Genomic DNA, 24,926 nt, shown 5'->3' on the forward strand with positions numbered 1-24,926 from the left:
GCTACAAAGACTGGACGAAGGAGATTCGCTCCAAAAAACTGCAAAGAAATGGAATGTAGGTGTTACGACAGTTAAAGATTGGAGGAAGAATCGGAAAGACATTGACTCCTATACAGTTAGGATTGATGGTGAAAACACTCTGAAGAATCGCAAAACATTAAAAAAGCCTAAACTGGAACTGTTTGATAATGCATTGTGGATGCGGTTTTCTCAAGAAAGAAGGAAAGGAACTCCAAATACCAGGCCAATTCTCAAAGAAAAAGCGATTCATTCAAGGATGAATAGTTGAGTTGTAACTATTAGGAACAATTATCAGGATTTTTTTCACCATTATGAATGATGATAAACTGCTGACTGAAACAAAAGAAGTACATAAATATGGTTTTGTTAGAGATTAGCGTCGTGATGAAATGATATCTGTTAACGTTTAATGTCTGACATTTTGAATGTTTTATAACTAATAAAACAGGCTCTGTAGTATTTGCAGTCAGAGTTATAAATGCAGTATTTTACACTACACTGCTTAACATGTTTTCTAATTATTGCATTCTGCTTGTTCTTTCATTAGTAAAATGATAGCTGATTGGCATAAAAATCTAAGTTGTCATTGGTGTCGTGTACTTAAGTGTTGTGAAAGTTGGCAACTCTTATGGCGGTGATGACAATAATGATTTTGATGACAATAATGATTTTTATGATGATGATGATGATTATGATGATGATGATTGGTGATGGCAATAGTACTGATGGAACTGTTGGTAGTAATTCTAATCAAATTTATGTTGGCAGGAGAGGACACATTTTGTTGTTTATGTCTGGATGTGATAATGATGTTTTCTATTTTAAAATAGGTCTGCAGTTCTTCCAGCACATCTTTGACAGGCAGAACCATCCAGTGCTGGAGCATTGCTAATGGCTGCCTCTCACAGTTCACAGATCTGACTTTCCTGTGAAGCTGCCATTGTCACAGCACGTCTTTCACAGAAAATGGTGCAACAGTGACTCAACCTGAAAATCCCAGAGCATCAGTTGGTAACAGTCTTTCTCTCTCGATTCACAGGGCTGGTGTTCCTCCAGTACCGTAGTGAGACCAAACGCGCGCTGCTGCCCAACGAGATCACGTCGCTGGACACGGTGAAGGCGCTGTTTGTACGCTCCTTTCCCAAACAGCTCACCATGGAGTACCTCGACTCGCCCATGGTCAAGATCTACATTCACGACTCCTCCAAGGACATGTTCTACGAGCTCGAGGACCTCAGGTAGCGTACCTGTATCTCAGCTACCACCTCCGTCACTTCCTTCACTTACTGACTCTCCACCACAGCCAACAGTCTTAATCCTGTAACTCGTTGACAGTCATTGGCTAGTATGTTGAAACCAATAGAGAAGTCTACCAACAAACCAGAATAGATTATTTGGAAATATTTACTGAATATGTAGTTTTTCTCTATTTGGTCTAACGAGAATATCTGTCATTTAGCCAGTTGAATTACTTGCATGCACATAATAAGGTCTTTCAACACATTAAGAGAAAATTAGAATTTAGCTGTTGGTTGAAGAAATAATAATTAACACCTTTACAACATTGCGGCTTGGGTTTCTATTAACGTCTGTAGAAATATTTGCTCTGTAGCTGCAAAAAGGAAATGGAAAAAAAAGTTCTTACAGTTGATCAGTGTAACTTTTTACCAGTCAGGATATTGTTGTACCACTTACTACTTTTGTTTGAAATGGCTGGTGTTCCACCTATTTCAATCCTTTTTCTCTTGATGTCCTTTGTCTGACTGAGTGGGGGATTACTATCTCACGGATATGCAGTGTTATGAGACAAGAGGCTATATATGTGAATGTAGGCTTTCCCGGTGTATACTGCTGGCAAATTGTTGAAGATGAGTGTTCCTGAGTAGTGGACCCCTTTTTGAACTGAAGTAAGTGTTTTTAAGTCCTTCTTCAGATCATTTTTGTTCCTGGTATTGTATGTATGAACTGAGCTGTTTGTTGGAAAAAAAGAGATATATTATTTAGGACAAATTTAATTATGGAGTAAATATACTGAGAGGCAGTAGTTAGAATACCCAGTTCTTTGGAGAGGTTTCTACAGGATGTCCAAGAATATACTCCACAAATAATACGTAATACACACTTATGCCTCTGAAATCTTTTGTTTGACTTGAAGAGTTACCCCAAAATATTATACCATACGACATTATGGAATGAAAGTAGGCAAAGTATGCAAGCTTTTTTATTTTTATGTCGCCTATGTCTGCTAACACTTAAATTGCAAATACAGATTTGTGTAGGCGTTTCTGCAGTTCTGTGGTATGCTCCTCCCAACTGAATTTCTTGTTGTTGTTGTTGTTGTGGTCTTAAGTCCTGAGACTGGTTTGATGAAGCTCTCCATGCTACTCTATCCTGTGGAAGCTGCTTCATCTCCCAGTACCTACTGCAACCTACATCCTTCTGAAACTGCTTAGTGTATTCATCTCTTGGTCTCCCTCTACGATTTTTACTCTCCACGCTGCCCTCCAATACTAATTTGGTGATCCCTTGATGCCTCAGAACATGTCCTACCAACCGATCCCCTCTTCTGGTCAAGTTGTGCCACAAACTTCTCTTCTCCCCAATCCTATTCAATACTTCCTCATGAGTTATGTGATCTACCCATCTAATCTTCAGCATTCTTCTGTAGCACCACATTTTGAAAGCTTCTGTTCTCTTCTTGTACAAACTATTTATCATGCATGTTTCACTTCCACACATGGGCACACTCCATACAAATACTTTCAAAAATGACTTCCTGACACTTAAATTTGTATTTGATGTTAACAAATTACTCTTCTTCAGAAACGCTTTCCTTGCCATTGCCAGTCTACAAATAGCAAAACTCCTTTACTACTTTAAGTGTCTCATTTCCTAATCTAATTCCCTCAGCATCACCCGACTTAATTCGACTACATTCCATTATCCTCGTTTTGCTTCTGTTGATGTTCATCTTATATCCTCCTTTCAAGACACTGTCCATTCCGTTCAACTTCTCTTCCAAGTCCTTTGCTGTCTCTGACAGAATTACAATGTCATTGGCAAACCTCAAAGTTTTTATTACTTATCCATGGATTTTAATGCCTACACTGAATTTTTCTTTTGTTTCTTTCACTGCTTGCTCAATATAAAGATTGAATAACATCGGGGAGAGGCTACAACCCTGTCTCACACCCCTTCCCAACCACTGCTTCCCTCTCATGCCCCTCAACTCTTATAACTGCCATCTGGTTTCTGTAAAAATTGTAAATAGCCTTTTTTTGCCTGTATTTTACACCTGCTATCTTCAGAATTTGAAAGTGAGTATTCCACTCAACATTGTCAAACGCTTTCTCTAAGTCTACAAATGCTAGAAATGTAGGTTTGCCTTTCCTTAATCTAGGTTCTAAGATAAGTCGTAGGGTCAATATTGCATCGTGTGTTTCAACATTTCTACGGAATCCAAACTGATCTTCCCCAAGGTCCGCTTCTACTGGTTTTTTCATTCGTCTGTAAAGAATTTGTGTTAGTAATTTGCAGCCGTGATTTATTAAGCTGATAGTTCAGTAATTTTCACATCTATCAACACCTGCTTTCTTTGGGATTGGAATTATTATATTCTTCTTGAAGTCTGAAGGTATTTCGCCTGTCTCATACATCTTGCTCACCAGGTGGTAGGGTTTTGTCAGGACTGGCTCTCCCAAGGCCGTCAGTAGTTCTAATGGAATGTTGTCTACTCCCGGGGCCTTGTTTCGACTCAGGTCTTTCAGTGCTCTGTCTAACTCTTCACGCAGTATCGTATCTCCCATTTCATCTTCATCTACCTCCTCTTCCATTTCCATAATATTGTCCTTAAGAACATCACCTCTGTATAGATCCTCTATATATTCCTTCCACGATTCTGCTTTCCCTTCTTTGCTTGGAACTCAAGTTGTAATTCCAGGAATTTAAGATGGTCAGCCTCTTCTATCTGCTCTTCTTCATACTTTATGCATATGCTGGGTGGAAATCTCTTACAGGTTCTGAATTGCATATAGTGAGTCTTTTCGAAGTGTAATTTCAGTGAGTTGGCTTTAAACCATTTATTAATATCCATGAAAATATCATTAGCAGATCTATCTAGAACTACCCTTGTTACTCATATCTAGTTGATGTCACAACATAAACCCTCTTGATGAAATCTTCTCGGATTTCCATCCGGGTAGATTTCATCAGCAGTATACACCGGGAAAGCCTACATTCACATATATAGCCTCTTGTCTCATAACACTGCATATCCGTGAGATAGTAATCCCCCACTCAGTCAGACAAAGGACATTAAGAGAAAAAGGATTGAAAATCAAGAAAGGGAAGGAAATCCACAGTCAGCTCAAGATTCCCGTACTTGATGGATATTAGTCTGTTATATAGCAGTAGACTTTGTAGGAGTTCTAAGTTTATATGAGGTTTCAAGTCTGTTATGTTTGTGGGCCCTAGCTCTTTCCATAATTATGGATATGTCAACCTATAGGCTCTATCTTGTGTTTTACACACACAACCTCGAATAGACTGTGATAAATGACCCAGAATTTATTTATACCTGCATTTATTTTCTAGCGTTTCTCTTTAATTGGCTCATTCAGTGAGCAGCAGCCAGTGTGGTCGGCACACTGGGCTTACATTTGAAAGGACAATAGTTCAAATCTGTTTCCAATCGTCCAGATTTCAGTTTTCCATGATTTCTCCAACTTGCTTCAGGCAAATGACGGGGCGGTTCCTCTGAATGAACATGGTCGACTTCTATCACCATCCTTGAATCCTTCTGAGCTTGTGCTGCATCTGTAATGACCTCAGTGTTGAAGGGACATTAAACCCAAATCTTCCTTCCTTTCTTAACCTTTGCCAAAACTAAGTCTCCTCTTTCAAAGCTGACAGGCTTGACCTTCTCACCGTGTCTCCTTTTTCTCTTGCCAAACTTCTTTTTTCATCCTTTCCTTAGCTAACCTCTTCTTCTCTTGCAAGGCCAGTTCTCCAATTACTGGGAACAGTACTTCCTTCATAATAACGTTACACAGATTTTCATTAAACCTACGTTCATGTGGTGCCAATCTGATGGCGTTGTGTTACAAGTGATTAAGAACTTCCTCAAAGACAAGAATATGACTGGCCCAGCATGAATGCTTGTTACAACGTTCTGCACAACCAGTTTAATTCTTCATTATACAGCTAATAGTGCCCTGTGGAAAATATGCAGAATATGGCTAATTTTTATGTTATCCCATTCCAAGCACTTTTTAGAACCACTACTGGCCATTAAAATTGCTACAGCAAGAAGAAATGCAGATGGTAAACAGGTATTCATTGGACAAATATATTATACTAGAACTGACATGTGATTACATTTTCACACTGTTTGGGTGCATAGATCCTGAGAAATCAGTACGCACAACAACCACCTCTGGCTGTGATAACTGCCGTGTTACGCCTGGGCATTAAGTCAAACAGAGCTCGGATGGCGTGTGCAGGTACAGCTGCCCATGCAGCTTCAGCACGATACCACAGTTCATCAAGAGTAGTGGCTGGCGTATTGTGACGAGCCAGTTGTTCGGCCGCCATTGACCAGATGGTTTTGATTGGTGAGATATCTGGACAATGTGCTGCCCATGGCAGCAGTCGAATATTTTCTGTATCCAGAAAGGTCCGTACAGGACCTGCAACATGCGGTCGTGCATTATCCTGCTGAAATGTAGGGTTTCGCAGGGATGGAATGAAGGGTAGAGCCACGGGTTGTAACACATCTGAAATGTAACGCCCACTGTTCAAATTGCCGTCAACGCGAACAAGAGGTGACCAAGACGTGTAACCAGTCGAACGCAATACCTTGACGCCGGCTGATATCCCAGTATGGTAATGATGAATACACATTTCCACTGTGTGTTCACCGAGATGTCGCCAAACACGGATGCGACCATCGTGATGCTGTAAACAGAACCTGGATTCATCCGAAAGAATGATGTTTTACCATTCGTGCACCCTGGTTCATCGTCAAGTGCACCATCGCAGGTGCTCCTGTCTGTGATGCAGTGTCGAGGGTAACAGCAGCCGTGGTCTCAGAGTTGATAGCCCGTGCTGCTGAAGATGTCGTCAAACTGTTCGTGCAGATGGTTGTCATCTTGCAAACATCCCCATCTGTTGACTCAGGGATTGAGACGTGGCTGCACGATCCGTTACAGCCATGCGGATAAGATGCCTGTCATCTCGACTGCTAGTGATACGAGGCAGTTGGGATCCAGCACGGCATTCCGTATTACCCTCCTGAATCCACCGATTCCATATTCTGCTAACAGTCATTGGATCTCGACCAATGCGAGCAGCAATGATGCGATACGATAAACTGCAATCGAGATAGGCTGCAATCCGACCTTTATCAAAGTGGGAAACGTGATGGTATGCATTTCTCCTCCTTAGACGAGGCATCACAACAACGTTTCACCAGGCAACGCCGGTCAACTGTTGTTTGTGTATGAGAAATCGGCTGGACACGTTGTAGGTGCCACCACCGGCGCAATCCTTGTGTGAATGCTCTGAAAAGCTAATCATTTGCATATCAAAGCACCGTTTTCCTGTCAATTAAATTTCGTGTCTGTAGCACTTCATCTTCATGGTGTAGCAATTTTAATGGCCAGTAGTGTATTAGAAGAAGTGAATGTGGCCTGTTAAAGGACACTAATGTCATTGGTCTCTGTAGTGTTGGAATTTACAATCCTCTGATAAATAGTCCAGCGTAAACTTAGATTCAAATTTGTTTACTGTTTGACGCACCTCGGCAGCTACTAATCCTCAAGTAAAAGCTCCCCTCCTCCTCTTTCACTTCCCCTCCCACTCACGCACGAGGTGACTTTATAGACTGACATTCTTTGAATTTCTTTATATGTACAGGACTTAAGACATCAGTTTCCTAAAGCTGCACAACACCATTCCTGAGGCAAAAAAAGAGCTAGGAACTTTCTGAGTGCCGTTAAGTTTAAAATATTTGCAGCTTATTAACATAATTGCCAGTACCTGAATGAATAGTGCAAAATTCTTGTAACAAGAAAGCAATTGGTTCAAATTTCACTAGTAGCAAATGTCTTTGCACTTGTCATTAGATTTTGTATTCATCATCAAATGGAAATATTAATTAACAAATATTGAATCATAATTTGTTAATAAAAAGATCATATTTTTATTTTTAATTGTTCATGGTTTGAAAGTACATTAATATTTGACGCAAAATGCAAATTGTTTTATTGTTAAATATAAAAAACTCTGTACCGCAGTAATTACATTCAGTCTCTGGGAATGAAGAAGCATTCTGTTTTCTATTTGTGTTTCACATTTTCATTCCAAATTTTAATTTACTGAGAATAATCATATTTTCTTGCAATCAGTTGATAAAAATAAAGAGATGTTACTTTCATTAAAATCATGATTTAGTTATTTGTTATTTAACATTTCCCTTTGAGAATAAACAGAGATTTAAAACAAAAGTACAAAAGTAAAAAACGTTGTTGTTAGCGATATTTGAAGCTGTGTCTTTACATTTACAAGACTGTTACATTCAGGTACCACTGACTATGCTAATAGGATATGAATGTTTCAATCTTAACAGCACTCAGTAATCTTTTAATCAAAGACAATTTTCCACAGTTTTTTTAATGATTGTGTCATACTGCATTAGGAAATTGATGTCACTCTACAGATGTCTGTTGATAAATGACACCTTCCTCTAATTTCCAACCAACAGCAGATTAAAATACCTGTAAAATCTTTCAGAGAATAAACAGGGTAAAATGATGCTGTTGAACCAAACTTAGAAAAATTCTTACATTTAACTATAACACTTTGCACCACTCTTACTAGTGCATGGTACAGACTCAATTACACTGGTACATTGCTCTATATTTTTGAACAACTTCTTTCAGCCCTACAGTGTCCCTGGCTTTCAGACCTTCTTGCTCAGATATTGTACCTGAACTTGAATTAACCAGTCTTCTACAGATGATTTAATTTCTGTACACTGCTTCTGCATCTGTCTGTGTATGCTGCACTAACACTCATTGCCAATGTTCCTCATTAATTCTCTACTATTTAAATCATATTTTTCCATATATTTAAAAACAAAGATGATGTAACTTACCAAATGAAAGCGTTGGCATGTTGATAGACACACAAACAAACACAAACACACACATAAAATTCAAGCTTTCGCAACCAATGGTTGCTTCATCAGGAAAGGGGGAAGGACAGTGAAAGACAAGAGGATGTGGGTTTTAAGGGAGAGGGTAAGGAGTCAATCCAATCCCGGAAGCGGAAAGACTTACCTTAGGGGGAAAAAAGGACAGGTATACACACGCGCGCGCGCGCGCACACACACACACACACACACACACACACACACACACACACACACACACACACACACACACACACACACACACACACCCATCTGCACATATACAGACACAAGCAGACATTTGTAAAGGCAAAGAGCTTGGGCAGAGATGTCAGTCGAGGCGGAAGTACAGAAGCAAAGATGTTGTCGAATGACAGGTGACATATAAGCAGCGGCAACTTGAAATTAGCGGAGGTTGAGGCCTGGTGGCTAACAGGAAGAGAGGATATACTGAAGGGCAAGTTTCCATCTCTGGAGTTCGGATAGGTTGGTGTTGGTGGGAAGTATCCAGATAACCCGGACGGTGTAACACTGTGCCAAGATGTGCTGGCCGTGCACCAAAGCATGTTTAGCCAGAGGGTGATCCTCATTACCAACAAACACTGTCTGCCTGTGTCCATTCATGTGAATGGACAGTTTGTTGCTGGTCATTCCCACATAGAAAGTGTCACAGTGTAGCAGGTCAGTTGGTAAATCACGTGGGTGCTTTCACACGTGGCTCTGCCTTTGATCGTGTACACCTTCCGGGTTACAGGACTGGAGTAGGTGGTGGTGACAGGGGTAGGAACCAGAGGGTAGGGAAGGTGGTTTGGGGATTTCATAGGGATGAACCGACAGGTTACGAAGGTTAGGTGGATGGCGGAAAGACACTCTTGGTGGAGTGGGGAGGATTTTGTGAATGGTGGATCTCATTTCAGGGCAGGATTTGAGGAAGTCTCCATGTCTCCAGCAGGGATACAACTTCCTCAAATCCTGCCCTGAAATGAGATCCATCTTTCACAAAATCCTCCCCACTCCACCAAGAGTGTCTTTCCGCGGTCCACCTAGGATTCCTCTCAGAATTATTGAGTATGATATTCTGACAATCTTCCTCAGAGTAAGATATTCAGACAATCTTCCTCAGAGTATGATATTCTGAGAATCTTCCTCAAAGTATAATAGCAGTTGGGGTTTTAATACACTGTTACTTTTAGCTTGACAAGTTCCATCCATTAAACTTACGCAACACAAATAGGGTCTGAAGTATATTAAAAAAAAATGTTTTTTATCATATCCCTTGTGCACAGCATGCTGTTATATGTCGCCTTTCCAAACTAGGATTTTTATCTTTCACACCACACCATCCAAGGTGCATTTACATGGTCAACATTGAACCACACAGTTAGGCCACAATTGTGTTGCTCTCAGCATTGCTGCAATACATGGCAATATTGGGGGTGATCAGGAATGTTGCTGACGGAGCAGGCTGTTGCAGGTACCTGTTGAGGTGTTGTCCACATGGCCTGGAGAATATTTTATATGGCTGTGCCACATCTAGCTATCTCTATTCTTGTATGTAAATACTTCCCTTTCACTATCAGCATCCACAGCTCTGGTCTTGCGGTAGCGTTCTCGCTTCCCACACACGGGGTACTGGGTTCGATTCCCGGTGGGGTCAGGGTTTTTTCCTGCCTCGATGACTGGGTGTTGTTGTGTCGTCAACATCATCATCATCATGATTCATACCCATTCTGATCAGAGGAGGGCAATGGCAAACCACCTCCGCTAGGATCTTGCCTAGTATGGCAGGGCAGGTCTCCCGCACCGTCCCCTACGCTCCTCGGAGTATGGGACATCATCATCATCATAATCACTATCAGCCTTGTTTTCACTTTCTGACACAGACAGTGCTGCAGGGCCGAGCCACATAATCTAAGCGATGAAACAATATTACCTAGTTTAAGTTCAAAAGAGGCACTCGATTTGTTTGTTGGCTGCAGTAATGTAAAAATGGACAAGTGAGAGAATCGTGAATTTTATTAATTTGAAACATCACGACCACAGCTATGGAACATAGGAAGTAATGCATACAAAAACTGGAATCTACAAAATGTCATTTTCACTGCTACTGTCATAGCTGAAGCTCGGTTCATTAAGACTTCTAAACTTTTTTGAAGTTTCATCACGTGTCTTTTTTTATTACAGTCTTTATGCACAGTCCACTACTTTTCACGTCCCATAATTCAGACCATAAATTTAGCATATTTATGAAATTCATAATTTTATCGCCGTACCGCTCAACTTCCATTGTATGGTGCATTTAGTAACTTAATGGTGAGAGGTTGGAAGTGAACACGATGAATCGTCAGTCCATTGTCGGCAGCCTGTGAGAATCACTGAATGTAATAATTTCTTTTGGTGAAACATGCAAATTGATTACGTTTGTTTCCGATATGGAGGCTGGGAAGAAAACTAGGTGCGCTCATAAACTGACCTGTAGCGAAACCTGAGGCCTAACTAAGGTCGGAAAGTGACAATTTCTTTGTGGGCTGGCGAAGCCAACGAATCTCAACCCAAAAACAAGATTGGCGTAATAGACTGATATGTTGTGTAGCACGAAATTTACGTTCGTCACTGAAATAACCTATTTGTAAGTCTCATTTCCAATTTTACCCCAAATTGGCTTTAAGCACTATGGGACTTAACATTTGGGGTCATAAGTCCCCTAGACTTAGAACTACTCAAACCTAACTAACCTTAGGACATGCCGGTCTCGGTGGTCTCGCGGTTCTAGGCGCTCAGTCCGGAACCACGCGACTGCTACGGTCGCAGGTTTGAATCCTGCCTCGGGCATGGATGTGTGTGATGTCCTTAGGTTAGTTAGGTTTAATTAGTTCTAAGTTCTAGGCGACTGATGACCACAGATGTTAAGTCGCATAGTGCTCAGAGCCATTTTGAACCTTAGGACATCACACACATCCATGCCCGAGGCAGGATTCGAACCTGCGACCGTAGCAGCCGCGTGGTACCGGATTGAAGCGCTTAGAACCGCTTGGTCACAACGGCCGGCTCCCAAATTCCAATGATAAAGATAAATTCTAATGCGAAAGAATAAAACAACAGCGAACCTTATCTTACGAACCGTAGCAAAGTACGAACGAGCATTCTGGTTGGCTATCGACTAACCAACCGCAATTCTTCGCGTTCACTTCCCGTCGTTCGTTGCGCTGTCAGCAATTGCAGCACGCAACAGAAGAGCTAGGGTCATCGGAACTGCACTTTTATCGAAATTACCTTAATGAATTCCTTGAGCTCTTTCACCAAATTATTGCAATTGTCAGGTGCCAAGAGGTATCCATGAGAACAGCACTTTAAAGCGGTACATCAAATTCTGTATTAATCACCAGGGGGCAAATGATGAAGGGAAATTGACAATCTGCTTGTAAAGGGGTATACAGCCCATCACGTCGGTATTGGTCTTAATTTTATGGCCAGTTGCTTTTACGATGTCTTTTCAAATCAAGTAAGAAAGGAAGGAGGGAGGGAAGGAGAAAAGGAAGGAAGGGAGAGCAGGTGGGGAATGAAATTGCCTGCCTGTATCTTTTTTTAAAAGAACCATGCAGGCATTTGCCTACAGCAATTTAAGGAAATAACGGAAAACCTAAACCTGGATGGACAGACAGGGTCTTGAACCATCGTCCTTTCGAATGCGAATCCAGTGTTCTAACCAATCACTCAGTATGATAAATTGAACATTGAACGTTTCAATATCCTCATAAAGATGTGTACCCAGCATCAGATCAGGGGTTAAAAGTTCTTTTTCCTGCTTGTTTATTGGCCCGCAAAGTAAGTTGACACTTGGCGCGATGGCTGATGGGAGCGATCGCAAAGGCATTTTCCATTTACACACCTGGCACTGAAAGGTACTGCCCTAAACATTGCCGAACAACAGTGGCCGGCAATGTTGCCGATCATGTGGCTACAAGTCTTATGCCCGGCAATATGGTTGGAAATATGCAGTTTGTATTGCCCGCCGTACGGTTGCAATTCTGTTTACTGCGGCCGCAACTGTATGATTTTTTGTAGCTGCTAAACTCCGTTCATGATAAGAGTAAACCTGATGTAAACATTACGCGTCTGACAATCTAATTGGATTTATTTTCTCATGGAGCGGAAGCTAAGCTTTGACCAGTATAGCTAACAAGGGAACCACCCCATCGCACCCCCCTCAGATTTAGTTATAAGTTGGCACATTCGATAGGCCTTGAAAAACTGATCAACCGAGATAACAGGAAGATGTTGTGTGCAACTATGAAAAAAATAAGCAAAATATACAAACTGAGTAGTCCATTCGCAAGACAGGAAACATCAAATGTGAGGGCTCAGGAGCGCCGTGGTCCCGTGGTTAGCGCGAGCAGCTGCGGAACAAGATGTCCTTGGTTCAAGCCTTCCCTCGAGTGAAAAGTTTACTTTCTTTATTTTCGCAAGGTTATGATCTGTCCGTTTGTTCATTAACGTCTCTGTTCACTGTAATAAGTTTAGTGTCTGTTTTGCGACCGCACCGCAAAACCGTGCGATTAGTAGACGAAAGGACGTGCCTCTCCAATGGGAACCGAAAACATTTGACGGCAAGGTCAACCGATTCCTCCACAGGAAAACACGTCTGATATATTCTATACGACACTGGCGACGGAATGTGCGTCACATGACAGGAATATGTTGTCGACCCACCTAACTTGTACACTTGGCGAATGGGTAAAAAGATTCTTCTACCTTGCCTGGTTTAGCTTTTCTTGTGGATGTGATAATCGCTCCCACAAAAAGTGATGAAAACAAAAGAGTTTGTCACTTAAACTGCAACAAATGAATGCACAGATTTCCCGGTGCTCTTACAAAACATATGTTTTTAACGATTTCGAATTTTTCCGTGTGTAGACCGTCAAATCCTGCATATGTCCAGCAAATCTGAACATGCCCTGGAATTTTTGATTATGTGTGATTGCCTGAACTTTGATAATTGTCTGAAAATAAAAAAGTCAAACTTTTCACTAGAGGCAAGACTTGAACCAAGGACCTCTCGTTCCGCAGCTGCTCACGCTAACCACGGGACCACGAGGCTCCTAAGCTTACATTATCCCTGATGTTGCATACCTTGCGCATGGACTACTCAGTTTGTATATTTTGCTTATTTTTTTCATAGTTCCACACAACTTCTTCCTTTTTTCTCGTTTGATCTGTGTTCAGTTTTTCAAGGACTATCCACTGTGCCAACTTATAACTAAATCTGAGGGGGTGCGATGGGGAGGTTCCCTTGTAAGTATGATCACAAGGATACGTTTTATGCTGTGTTACATGCAAATAGACCCATCGATAATGCAGGACAACAGCTTTACCGGCACATTAAAATTGGGACGGCACTGCCAAACCAGCGGTTCAACTAACCTGTAATGATGTCAGCAGTTGCAGTTTTGTAGTAAACAAAAAAAAAGAGGAGGAAAGAAACAAATTAGCTTCGAACGTCATTTAATTTTTAAAGAAAATGAAATAATTTTCGGCAAAACTCCAGCACTACTACGTGCTTCTGAGGCGATCAGACGTGAAGCATAAAATGCTCTCTTTCTCCCCCGACATAGTATTCTAATTACAAAGAAGAGTGATGCAAATTTCTAAGTAAAACACAGGGTAATTTTTCTGAGTGCGCTGCGAAACCATACTGCCGGGATTTCACCGTACTGTTGAATACTTAAACCACTGAAGGTATTATTTACAATAAGTCGTATGGTATTTTCTTAGCTCCTTCCTTAGCCGAATTGGAGAAATACGTTTCAGTTTTGGAAGTGTCGCCCGCTACGTTGATAACGAGCCCATCAATAACAGAATCCACGAAGCCAACCCGGCGCCGCATTTTCTCCTCTTCTTATATGCCGAGCCGTTCTATATCCCGCCAGAGTTCGGTCAGTGAGTGCGAAAAAGCTGCGTGCGTTTGTTCCAGTACTTCTGTCAGCTTTAACAGTCTGTTACTTGTCTTACCAAATCCCGTAACTTGGCTCAAAATCAGCTCTGATGGGTTCATATTATAATGGTACAGTGTACCAATGTAAAAATGCAGCAGATGCATGGTTGGCTTGATTCTGTGAAAATGATTGTTTTTCATCTTTCTACGACACTTATCTACATCTGTGGTATAAAACGATGAACATAGTCCAAATAAACAGGATTTGGTTCTTCATTTTTGCCTTAAAAATTAAATTGTTTTACTTAATTTAAGTAACTTTTGTGGACAGTCTTTCATAAGACATCGATAATTAAGAATTTGTATTTTAAATAAAAACAAGAATTTCGCGTGCAATATATAATTAAAAACAAGAAGCCGTGCATCACTCATAAAAAAATTATGATGAATTTTCTAATTACGAGATGTAGGTATTTCAAACTGAACGAGAAAAAGAATGGGAATTTGGAGACTTGAACCAACAAACACGTAATTAGAAAATGGTTATCGATCCAATACGCTCTGCGCTGCAAGTACAGTGCCAATACGAGTATAATTTGTATTACATACGGTCGCTGGAAAAATATCAAATTTATGAAAAACGTTAAGAGTAGCCTATTTCTCGGCAGTTTTTAACCGTTTTCCACACGTGTGTTTCACTACAAAGCAGGAAGCAGCCTCAGCAATTTTCATACTGCCCATCAACAGCGCGACAATCAGAGCACAACGCTGCAGAGGCCGTGACTGTACACGATTTTTGAAATAAAAAAAACTACGTAGCTAAAGCGTTATTAAGAAAAACGTTGATGGCTGTTAATACATTTCATTTTGTTAAAAGTTTCATTTAATGTAACTTAGTAATATCTAATACGTAAGTAGGACCTACTTCCAAAAGCGTAACAACAGCAGTGTATATGTGCTACGTCTTCTGACCAATTTGTTTAAATCAGGTTTATTCTTATGATGAACATATAGTAATCTCGTGAATGGCGCCACAGTTGCTCTGAAAATTTCGCGCCTAAGAATGTTAATAACGTACGTATAAAAATGGGTTACTGATCTTAAATTGCACTAAAAAACTCTGTAGATCAGTATTTTTCAGGCAGCGTACTCTAGAATTGTGACATAGCTTAAGCCTCGTCTAATGTCCGTAGAAATATTTGTCCATTGCACCAGGAGCGTAAGAGAGAAATGGAAAGACCCTGATCCAAGATGTCTGATTGTTGGTGGAATGCTCTACTCGGGTAATTCACCAGTTTTGGACGTAACCTATGTGGCTCTGTGTTACCAACAGCGATTTTAGATTACAGATAAATCACAAAATTAAAGGTAATCAATACTGGAGTCGCAAAATCTGTACCACGCCTGCATAATACTTCACCCATTGCAGATACAATGAATGTAAATCATTTACAATTTAGTAACTTTAAGTGATAATGTTGCGTATTAAAGATCTTGGAGACAATATTAATAGTAAAATCAGGCTTTTTGCAGATCATGCAGTTATCGGCACTAATTGAGTTTAGTGGGACAAAATTTTCGAAAATATTTTTTCTAATTTTTTGATCATTTAGACTATCTCGAAGATGTTATTTATTTTCGTCCCCGATAAACACTTTTTAATATATCGAGAGAAGAAAAATTTAATGACAATTTTTTTCTCATTTCTTGATCTGACCACCAATGTTATTTGCAAAAATCAGTGAAGCTAAATCGTAGCACATCAAAGCACTCGGATAAAATCGTCTCATTCAGTTTACACTAAAGTCAAATAACAGTGTAGTTAAGTGTTTGTTCTGTGCGTTTGTTCTACTAACTCGTAATGACTAGAATTTCCCCTGATGTTTCAATCACATTGTTAGGCCTGTGTTGTATTGTTACATTTTGATTAAATGACAATATGCTGTTTGACTGTTTCAAAACCGATGAAAAATATGTCATATTCGTGATGAGCATAGTCAAATTGACGATAATCGGTAAAAAATCAGAGATTTCATGGGTAAGTGCCCAGTTATCTATAACGAAGTGCTAAATGAGAGAAGCTACATAAATATTCAGTCAGATCTTGATAAGATTTCAAAGTTGTGCAGAGACTGGCAACTTCCTCTAACTGTGCAGAAATGTAAAATTTTGCGCTTCACAAAACAAAACAAAACAAAAAAAAACACACACACAATTTCCTATGACTATAATATCCATGAGTCTGTTGGAATCGGACGACTCAAACAAATACCTGCATGTAACACTGTTGGGATATGAAATGGAATTGTCACATAGATTCGGTCGTGGGTAAAGCATGTGGTAGACTTCGGCTTATTGACAGAATACTGGGGAACTGCAATCAGTCTACAAAAGAGAATGCTTACTAATCAGTCTTGCGATGCATCGTAGAATATTGCTCAAGTGTGGGAGATCCGTACCAGAGACACCTAACAGGGGATAATGAACGTATATACAGAATGGCAGCACGAATGATCACGTTTGTTTAATCCGTGTGAGAATGTTACAGAGACATCGAAGTGATGAACTGAAGTAGCAGACTCTTGAGAAAGTCTACTAACAAAGTTTCAACGATTACTCTAGTGATATCTACAACCCCCAACGTATCGCCCACATAGGGATCGTGAGATAAGATTAGAATAATTAATACACGCACAGAGGCAATCAAACACTCATTCTTCCCGCGCTCCATGCGTGAATGGAACAGAAAGAAATTCAAGTAACCGGTTGAGTGCTACGTACCCTCTGCCATGCATCTCACCCCGGTTTGCAGGGTGTAGATGTAAATGTGGATAGTAATTTACAGAAAATAAGAAACGAAAACGAATTTCACACAATCCTAACACCACGGAGTTCACAACACACAACTATCAGAGATGTTACCTTACAAGGAGAAACAGCCAATATTGCAGTCAAAGAGCGTCTTTGAGTAAATTCAGTAAAATTAACGTAATGCAGACTACAGTAAATGTTGAATGTTCTGCAAAAATTAGGGCAACTGCTGTATTTCACACAGTCAAATTTAAGTTGTAACACAGATGTCATCATGAAGCTGAAGGAATCCGATTGGTTCAAATGGCACTGAGCACTATGGGACTTAACATCTGAGGTCATCAGTCCACTACACTTACGACTACTTAAACCTAACTAACCTAAGGACATCACACACATCCATGCCCGAGGCAGGATTCGAACCTGAGACCGTAGCGGTCGCGCGGTTCCTGACAGAAGCGCCTAGAACCGCTCGGCCACCTCGGCCGGCCCATCCGATTGGGAAAGCAGTTTGTTAGAATATAGAAGCGTGTGTGTGTGTGTGTGTGTGTGTGTGTGTGTGTGTGTGTATGTGTGTGTGTGTGTGTGTAATGCTATGCAGAATGAGCTGGACCATTGTCGTGATGGAGCGGCGACAGCTTACTGTGACAGGGTGACGCAAAAGTCACTGGACACTGAGCATTGATTTAAACGAAAGATTTTGATTTAGTGGTTGTTCTAACATAAGATTTTGGTTGCCAGTATACCAGTATGTGCAGTTACGTCTTTTAACTAGTCCACTTGGTTTAAAATTGGCCTCATCAGACCACTTAGATTTATTAATTGATACTATCTACACTACTGGCCATTAAAATTGCTACACCACGAAGATGACGTGCTACAGACGCGACATTTAACGGACACGAAGAAGATGCTGTGACATGCAAATGATTAGTTTTTCAGAGCATTCACACGAGGTTGGCGCCGGTGGCGACACCTACAATGTGCTGACATGAGGAAAGTTTGCAACCGATTTCTCATACACAAACAGCAGTTGACCGGCGTTGCCTGGTGAAACGTTGTTGTGATGCCTCGTGTAAGGAGGAAAATGCGTACCATCACGTTTCCGACTTTGATAAAGTTTATCGTATCGCGACATGGCTGCTAGCGTTGGTCGAGTTCCAATGACTGTTAGCAGAATATGAAATCGGTAGGTTCAGGAGGGTAATACGGAACGCCGTGCTGGATCCCAACGGCCTCGTATCACTAGCAGTCGAGATGACCGGTATCTTATCCGCACGGCTGTAACGGATCGTGCAGCCACGTCTCGATCCCTGAGTGAACAGATGGGGACGTTTGCAAGACAACAACGATCTGCACGAATAGTTCGACGACGTTTGCAGCAGCACAGACTATCAGCTCGGAGACCGTGGCTGCGGTTACCCTTGACTCTGCATCACAGGCAGGAGCGCCTGCGATGGTGTACTCAACGACGAACCTGGGTGCGCGAATGGCAAATCGTCATATTTTCGGATGAATCCATGTTTTGTTTACAGCATCACGATGGTCGCATCCGTGTTTGCCGACATGTCTGTGGACGCACATTGGAAGAGTGTAGTCGTCATTGCCATACTGGCGTATCACCCGGCGTGATGGTATGAGGTGCCATTGGTTACACGTCTCGGTCACCTCTTGTTTGCAGCGACGGCACTCTGAACAGTGGACAATAAATACATTTCAGATGTGTTACGGCACGTGGCTCTACCCTTCATTCGATACCTGCGAAACCCTACATTTCAGCAGGATAATGCACGACCGCATGTTACAGGTCCTGTACGGGCCTTTCTGGATACAGCAAATGTTCGACTGATGCGCTGACTAGCACATTCTCCAGATCTCTCACCAATTGAAAACGTCTGGCCAATGGTGGCCGAGCAACTGGCCTGTCACAATACGCCAGTCACTACTCTCGATGAACTGTGTTATCGTGTTGAAGTTCCCCGGGAGCTGTACATGTACACGCCATCCAGGCTCTGTTTGACTCAATGCCCAGGCGTATAAAGGCCGTTATTACGGCCAGAGGTGGTTGTTTGGGGTACTGATTTCTCAGGATCTAAGCACCCAAATAGTGTGAAAATGTAATCACATGTCAGTTCTAGTATAATATATTTGTCCAATGAATACCCGTTTATCATATGCATTTCTTGTTGGTGTAGCAACTTTAATGGCCAGTGGTGTAATATCGTGTCGGACCTCGTATTGCCTGCAGTAGTGCAACGACTCGCCATGGGATGGACTCAATCTCTTGGAAGTCCCCTGGAGAAATAATGACCCATACTGCCACTACAGCCATCCATAATCGCGAAAGTGTTTCCAGTACAGGATTTTCTGCATCTGGGTTTCCAGATCATTACCTCGCACTCCATAATGTTCTCCAAACCAGTCGCGATCAGTTGTGGCCCAGGTGACATGGCGCATTGTGACCCATAAAAATCCCACCGTTGTTTGGGTACATGAAGTCCACGAATGGCGACAAATGCTGTCCAACCAGTCGAACATAACCATTTCCAGTCAATGATCGGTTCAGTTGGACCAGAGGACTATACCATGTAAACACAGCCCACTCCATCGTGTAGTGACCACCAGCCTGCACAGTGCGTTGCTGACACCCAGTGTCCATGACACCCTGCCATCGGCTCTCTTCTTGTCAAATCGGGACTCATGTGACCAGGCCACGGATTTCCAGTCGTCTACCGTCGAACCCAAATGGTCACGAGCCCAGGAGAGGCGGTGCGGGCGATGTCCTGCTGTTAGCAAAGGCACTCGCGTCGCTCGTCTGCTGCCACAGCCCGTTAACGCAAAGGTTTGCCACATTGTCCTATGTGCCGCATTGATTTCTGCTGTATTTCAGCCAGTGTTGCTTGCCTGTTGTATTTCAATTCTTTTATCTTGGCGGCTCGAGCATGCCCGCCCAGACGCTGGAGATTGCTGCGTTGCCAGTTGTACGCGCCAAGAGAAGCAGCGCCATAGTATAGTATAGTAAGCAAACTTAACGTTTAAGGGGAGAGCGCGCGTTTATGAAGTAAAGCCACCACGGCCGCATTAACCCTTTCGCTGCTACAGAGAGGTGCTCCCCGCATTTTGTCACAACTGGACTGCTCGCCTGTGCTGACACACACTGTTCCCACTGCTTTCACACACTTAATCATTCGATTTCTCAAAAACTATTTGGCCCAAAAATTTGATTTTTACACATCTTCTTGACTGATACCTTCCCTTCATAAATGACTTAATTTCGTTTCCATGTACAACGCAGTTACTGTGCAGCATTAAATGTAGTAAACCATTGCACGAAATTTTGAAGAGTTTACGGAGGTAAAAGTCCATAGCGTATACTTTCCGTATGGTCGATTTTAGTCGCCACAATGTTGAGAATGAAATGTGGACAAGGTACCTAAATTTCATATAAAATTTACTGTATAACAATATTTCATTTAATTTAAGTACCAGATAGGTGCCGTATGTAATATTGAGAAATATTCCGTCTTTCGCGACTGTAATAAAAGTTTCATTTGTACCAGAATTATTTCGATTTTTTCTCAAAAGTTCTGATTAAAACAAAGTTGACGAAGTACACAAAACTGAATTGTGGACGTAATAAAACATAGCAAAAACTAAAAAATATTGTCAGCGAGGCACAGTGCGCAAACAATTTGTGTTTGTCACAACGGATAGCAAATACTTGCCAAAACATAGATCAGTCGACGAAACCATTGAATATGATCATGTTGCCAAAGCAGTGAAGCAAAGAATTGCGTCCGACAATCAAGTAGCTCGGCAACGTACAAGCCAAAATTCTGCTCTAAGTAATACTTTTAATACTGTCGCAAAAGATTATATCTCAATATGAATAGCAAAACAGCGACTGCGGAAGAGAAGATACACAAACAAAACAGATAACATGAATGTTGTATGTGTGCCTTTTAACTGTTTATAATTACTGTAAAAAGAAATATTGGAGGACAAAATTAGAAAAACTAGAATATTATTATTATTATAATGAAGGGACAAAGCACACGAAATTTCAAAAAATTACATTCAAACAAATAAAATTCACGAAGTAAGACACTTCAATATTGTTTTTAAATAAACAAAATACTGTGCACCTAACAAGTTTTGAACTCAAAACCTTTTGCTTAGCAACTAAACACCTTAACTATTACACTAACACACCTTGTCATTTGAGAGAGAGCTCCTGGAGGAAAATACAGACAAACATTCTTGGTATGACTATGAATTAGTCACATTTCGTCGAACTACAATAGGAAATAAACAATTCCCACAGTTCTTTATTGCGGAAAAGTTCATGATAATGATACAAACACCTTTCCTTGCTATCGCCTGAATTAGGAGGCTTATTGCTTGTTTGGTTTAATTAATTAATAGAATATGAAGGAATTGGTATAAAGAATGCTTTTTCCAAACTTTCTATAAAAGAGTGTCTCCTATCAAGACTTTGCTTTCGTTCAGTTACTGTATTTATGACGGAACGTGTCTAAAACTGAAGACACTCGTCCGTGCTCTGCTCTGCAGTCGACCTCTGGCAACGTCGTTCTCTGTTCATTGGCTGACTGTGTTTTGTGACATCAGATGCTCAGAACGAACCTGAACTCGGCCTCCGTCGTAAATGACGCGCACTTTAGCACTCACAACTGTACGCAGACACTGCGGCTCTCGGTCGTTAAGTGAAGACCATCGGCCACTGCGTTGTCCGTAGTGAGAGGTAATGCCTGAAATTTGGTATTCTCGGCACATTCTTGACACTGTGGATCTCGCAATATTGAATTCTCTAACGATTTCCGAAATGTAAAGTCCCATGCGTCTAGCTCCCACTACCATTCCGCGTTCAGAGTCTGTTATTTCCTATCTGCTGCTATAATGTCGTGGGGAAGGTTTTAACATTTATCGCCTGAGTCAAAATGATAGCTCCGCCAATGCACTGCCCTTTTATACCGTGTGAACGCGGTACTACAGCCATCTGTATATCACTATGCCACGACCTTTGTCAGTCGTGTATACAAAGTTCCCGATAAATTTCAGTTGCTTTCAGCTTTTCTGGCAAACGTCAGCCACGTCACAGTTCGCGGAATTTTCTACTGCAGCTCACATTTTAAATATTCACATCGCACAAAGCAGAGGCAAAATGCACTGCGAATGATCAGAACCTTAGGTGCAACCATCCAGTACGTGCTTCGACAGAAGGAAGGAGATTCTAGCAGGGAAACCTAAGCTACTTTCCGAATACCCTCACACATGACAATTGTGCAACGAATAAGTCTTTGTTCAGCAATCCAGGTAGGAGCCAGGCCACACTTGGTCGTCCACTGCCCCCCAACCCTCCACCCCCCCCCCCCCCCCCCCTTCTGACTGTGGCTCTCCATGTTAAATACGGTATTTACAGTTATGTTTGTAATGTACCTGAACTGTGTTGTAAATGTGTGCATTTCAACATATCCTCAGTTCAAACCTTTCCACTGTGGTCTGCCCCAGCCCTCTATCTGCACCCCAATATTGTGTTTCCAGTTCGAACATGTTGTAGTTCCAGTGCTGTTTGCCGGGATTCTTTCGTACACTGAAGTGCGAAGCAAACTGGTACAGCTGACTAATATCGTGTAGGGCCCCAGCGAGCACGCAGAAGTGCCACAACACGACGTGGACTGTACTAATGTCTGAAGTAGTTATGTAGGAAATTGACACCATGAATCCAGAACGAATGTCCATAAATCCGGAAGAATACGGTGGACGGATATCTCTTCTGAACAGCACGTTGCAGGGCATCCCAGATATGCTCAATAATGTTTAAGTCTGGGGAGTTTGCTGGTCAGTGAAAGTGTTTAAACTTAGACGAATGTAGCAATTCTAGACGTGTGGGGTGACACATTGTCCTGCTGGAATTGCCCAAGTCCGTCTGAATGCACAATGGACACGAATGGATGCAGGTGATCAGACAGGACGCTTACATACGTGTCACCTGTCAGAGTCGTATCTACACGTATCAGGGTTCCGTCCCATAGCACTCCAACTCCACATGCCCCACATCATTATAGAGCCTCCACCAGCATGAACAGTCCCATGCTAACATGCAGCGTCCATCGATTCTTGAGATTGTCTCCATCTGTCCACTTCTTAAACAGTTCCCTGCTGACATGCAGTGTCCATCGATTCATGAGATTGGCTCCATACCCGTACATGTCCATCCATCCATCAGCTTGAACAGTCACCTGCTGACATCGGCGTCCATCATGAGAATGTCTCCATACCCGTACAGGTCCATCTGTCCACCATCTTGAACAGTCCCCTGCTGACATGCAGTGTCCATCGATTCATGAGATTGTCTCCATACCCGTGCATGTCCATCTGTTCATCAGATTGAACAGTCACCTGCTGACATCAGCGTCCATCGATTCATGAGATTGTCTCCATACCCGTACAGGTCCATCGGTTCACCATCTTGAACAGTTCCCTGCTGACATGCAGTGTCCATCGATTAATGAGATTGTCTCCATACCCGTACATGTCCATCCATCCATCAGCTTGAACAGTCACCTGCTGACATCAGCGTCCATGATGAGATTCTCTCCATACCCGTACAGATCCATCCGTCCACCAGCTTGAACAGTCACCTGCTGACATGAGCGTCCATCGATTTATGAGATTGTATCCATAACCGTACACGTCCATCCGCTCAATACAATTTGAAGCGAGACTCGTCAGACCAGGCAACATGTTCCAGTCCTCAACATTCCAATGTCGGTGTTGACTGGCCCAGGCGAGGCGTAAAGCTCTGTGTCGCGCAGTCATCATGGGGATATTGGTGGGCCTTCGGTTCTGAAAGCCCATATCGATGATGTTTCGTTGAATCGTTTGCACGCTGACACTTGTTGATGGCCCAGCGTTGAAATCTGAAGCAATCTTCGGAAGGGTAGCACTTCTATTATGTTGAACGATTCTCTTCAGTCATAGTTGGATTGGGTTGTTTTGGGGAAGGAGACCAGACAGCGAGGTAATCGGTCTCATCGGATTAGGGAAGGATGGGGAAGGAAATCGGCCGTGCCCTTTCAAAGGAACCATCCCGGCATTTGCCTGGAGCGATTTAGGAAAATAACGGAAAACCTAAATCAGGATGGCCGGACGCGGGATCGAACCGTCGTCCTCCCGAATGCGAGTCCAGTGTCTAACCACTGCACCACCTCACTCGGTCAATCGTAGTTAGTCCCATTCTTGTTGAATCTTTTTGCGGCCGCAGCGATGTCGGAGATTTCATGTTTTACCGGATTCCTGGTATTGACTCGTGAAATGGTCGTACGGGAAAATCTCCACTTCATCGCCACCTCGGAGATGCTGTGTCCCATCGCTCGTGCGCCGACTGCAACACCACGTTCAAACTGACTTAAATCTTGATAACCTGCCTTTGTAGCAGCAGTAATCGATCTAACAACTGCGCCAGACACTTGTCATCACATATAGGCGCACCGCCATATTATTCCTGTTTACATGTCTCTGTATTTGAATACGCATGCCTATACCAGTTTGTTTGGCGCCTCAGTGTGAATGTGATGCGTTTCAACGCTCGCTCCCGTCCTCAGGTCCCACCTGCGCGAGATCCGCGACCGGTCGGTGCTGCGGCTGTTCGAGGCGGCCGACGTGAACGGGGGCGTGCTGCCCGGTGCGGGGGTGGGCCTGGCCCCGCCCCCGCCGCCCTCGGCCTGGGACCAGGACCAGTCCTACTTCAGCGAGCCCGAGTTCGACTCCGACTACCACCACCAGCACATCCACAAGAGCAAGGTAGGCACTCAACAAGTGTCTCCACCCCAGAGCAGGCTTCACTCGCACCCTGGCCCCAGTGGCTGCTAGGGCCGAGGTCTTCGAGCTGTCACACCATGTCGAGACCCTGAGGTCTTTGAGCAGTCACACCGTGTCAGCACTAGAGAT

At 42.4% G+C, this 24,926-nt stretch overlaps 1 protein-coding gene across 1 annotated transcript in view; it reads left to right on the plus strand.

Moving 5' to 3' along the window:
• LOC126295230 (uncharacterized) overlaps nt 1–24,926 on the plus strand; it is a 2,305,622-nt gene that overhangs the window by 1,503,493 nt on the left and 777,203 nt on the right. The window contains exons 32-33 of the mRNA XM_049987579.1: nt 1,061–1,259; nt 24,581–24,779. Coding sequence (XP_049843536.1) covers nt 1,061–1,259; nt 24,581–24,779 — 398 coding nt within the window. The remainder of the gene's footprint in view (nt 1–1,060; nt 1,260–24,580; nt 24,780–24,926) is intronic.

This window comes from Schistocerca gregaria, chromosome 11 (assembly GCF_023897955.1).
Source record: "Schistocerca gregaria isolate iqSchGreg1 chromosome 11, iqSchGreg1.2, whole genome shotgun sequence".
In the NCBI taxonomy this organism is placed as follows: domain Eukaryota; kingdom Metazoa; phylum Arthropoda; class Insecta; order Orthoptera; family Acrididae; genus Schistocerca; species Schistocerca gregaria.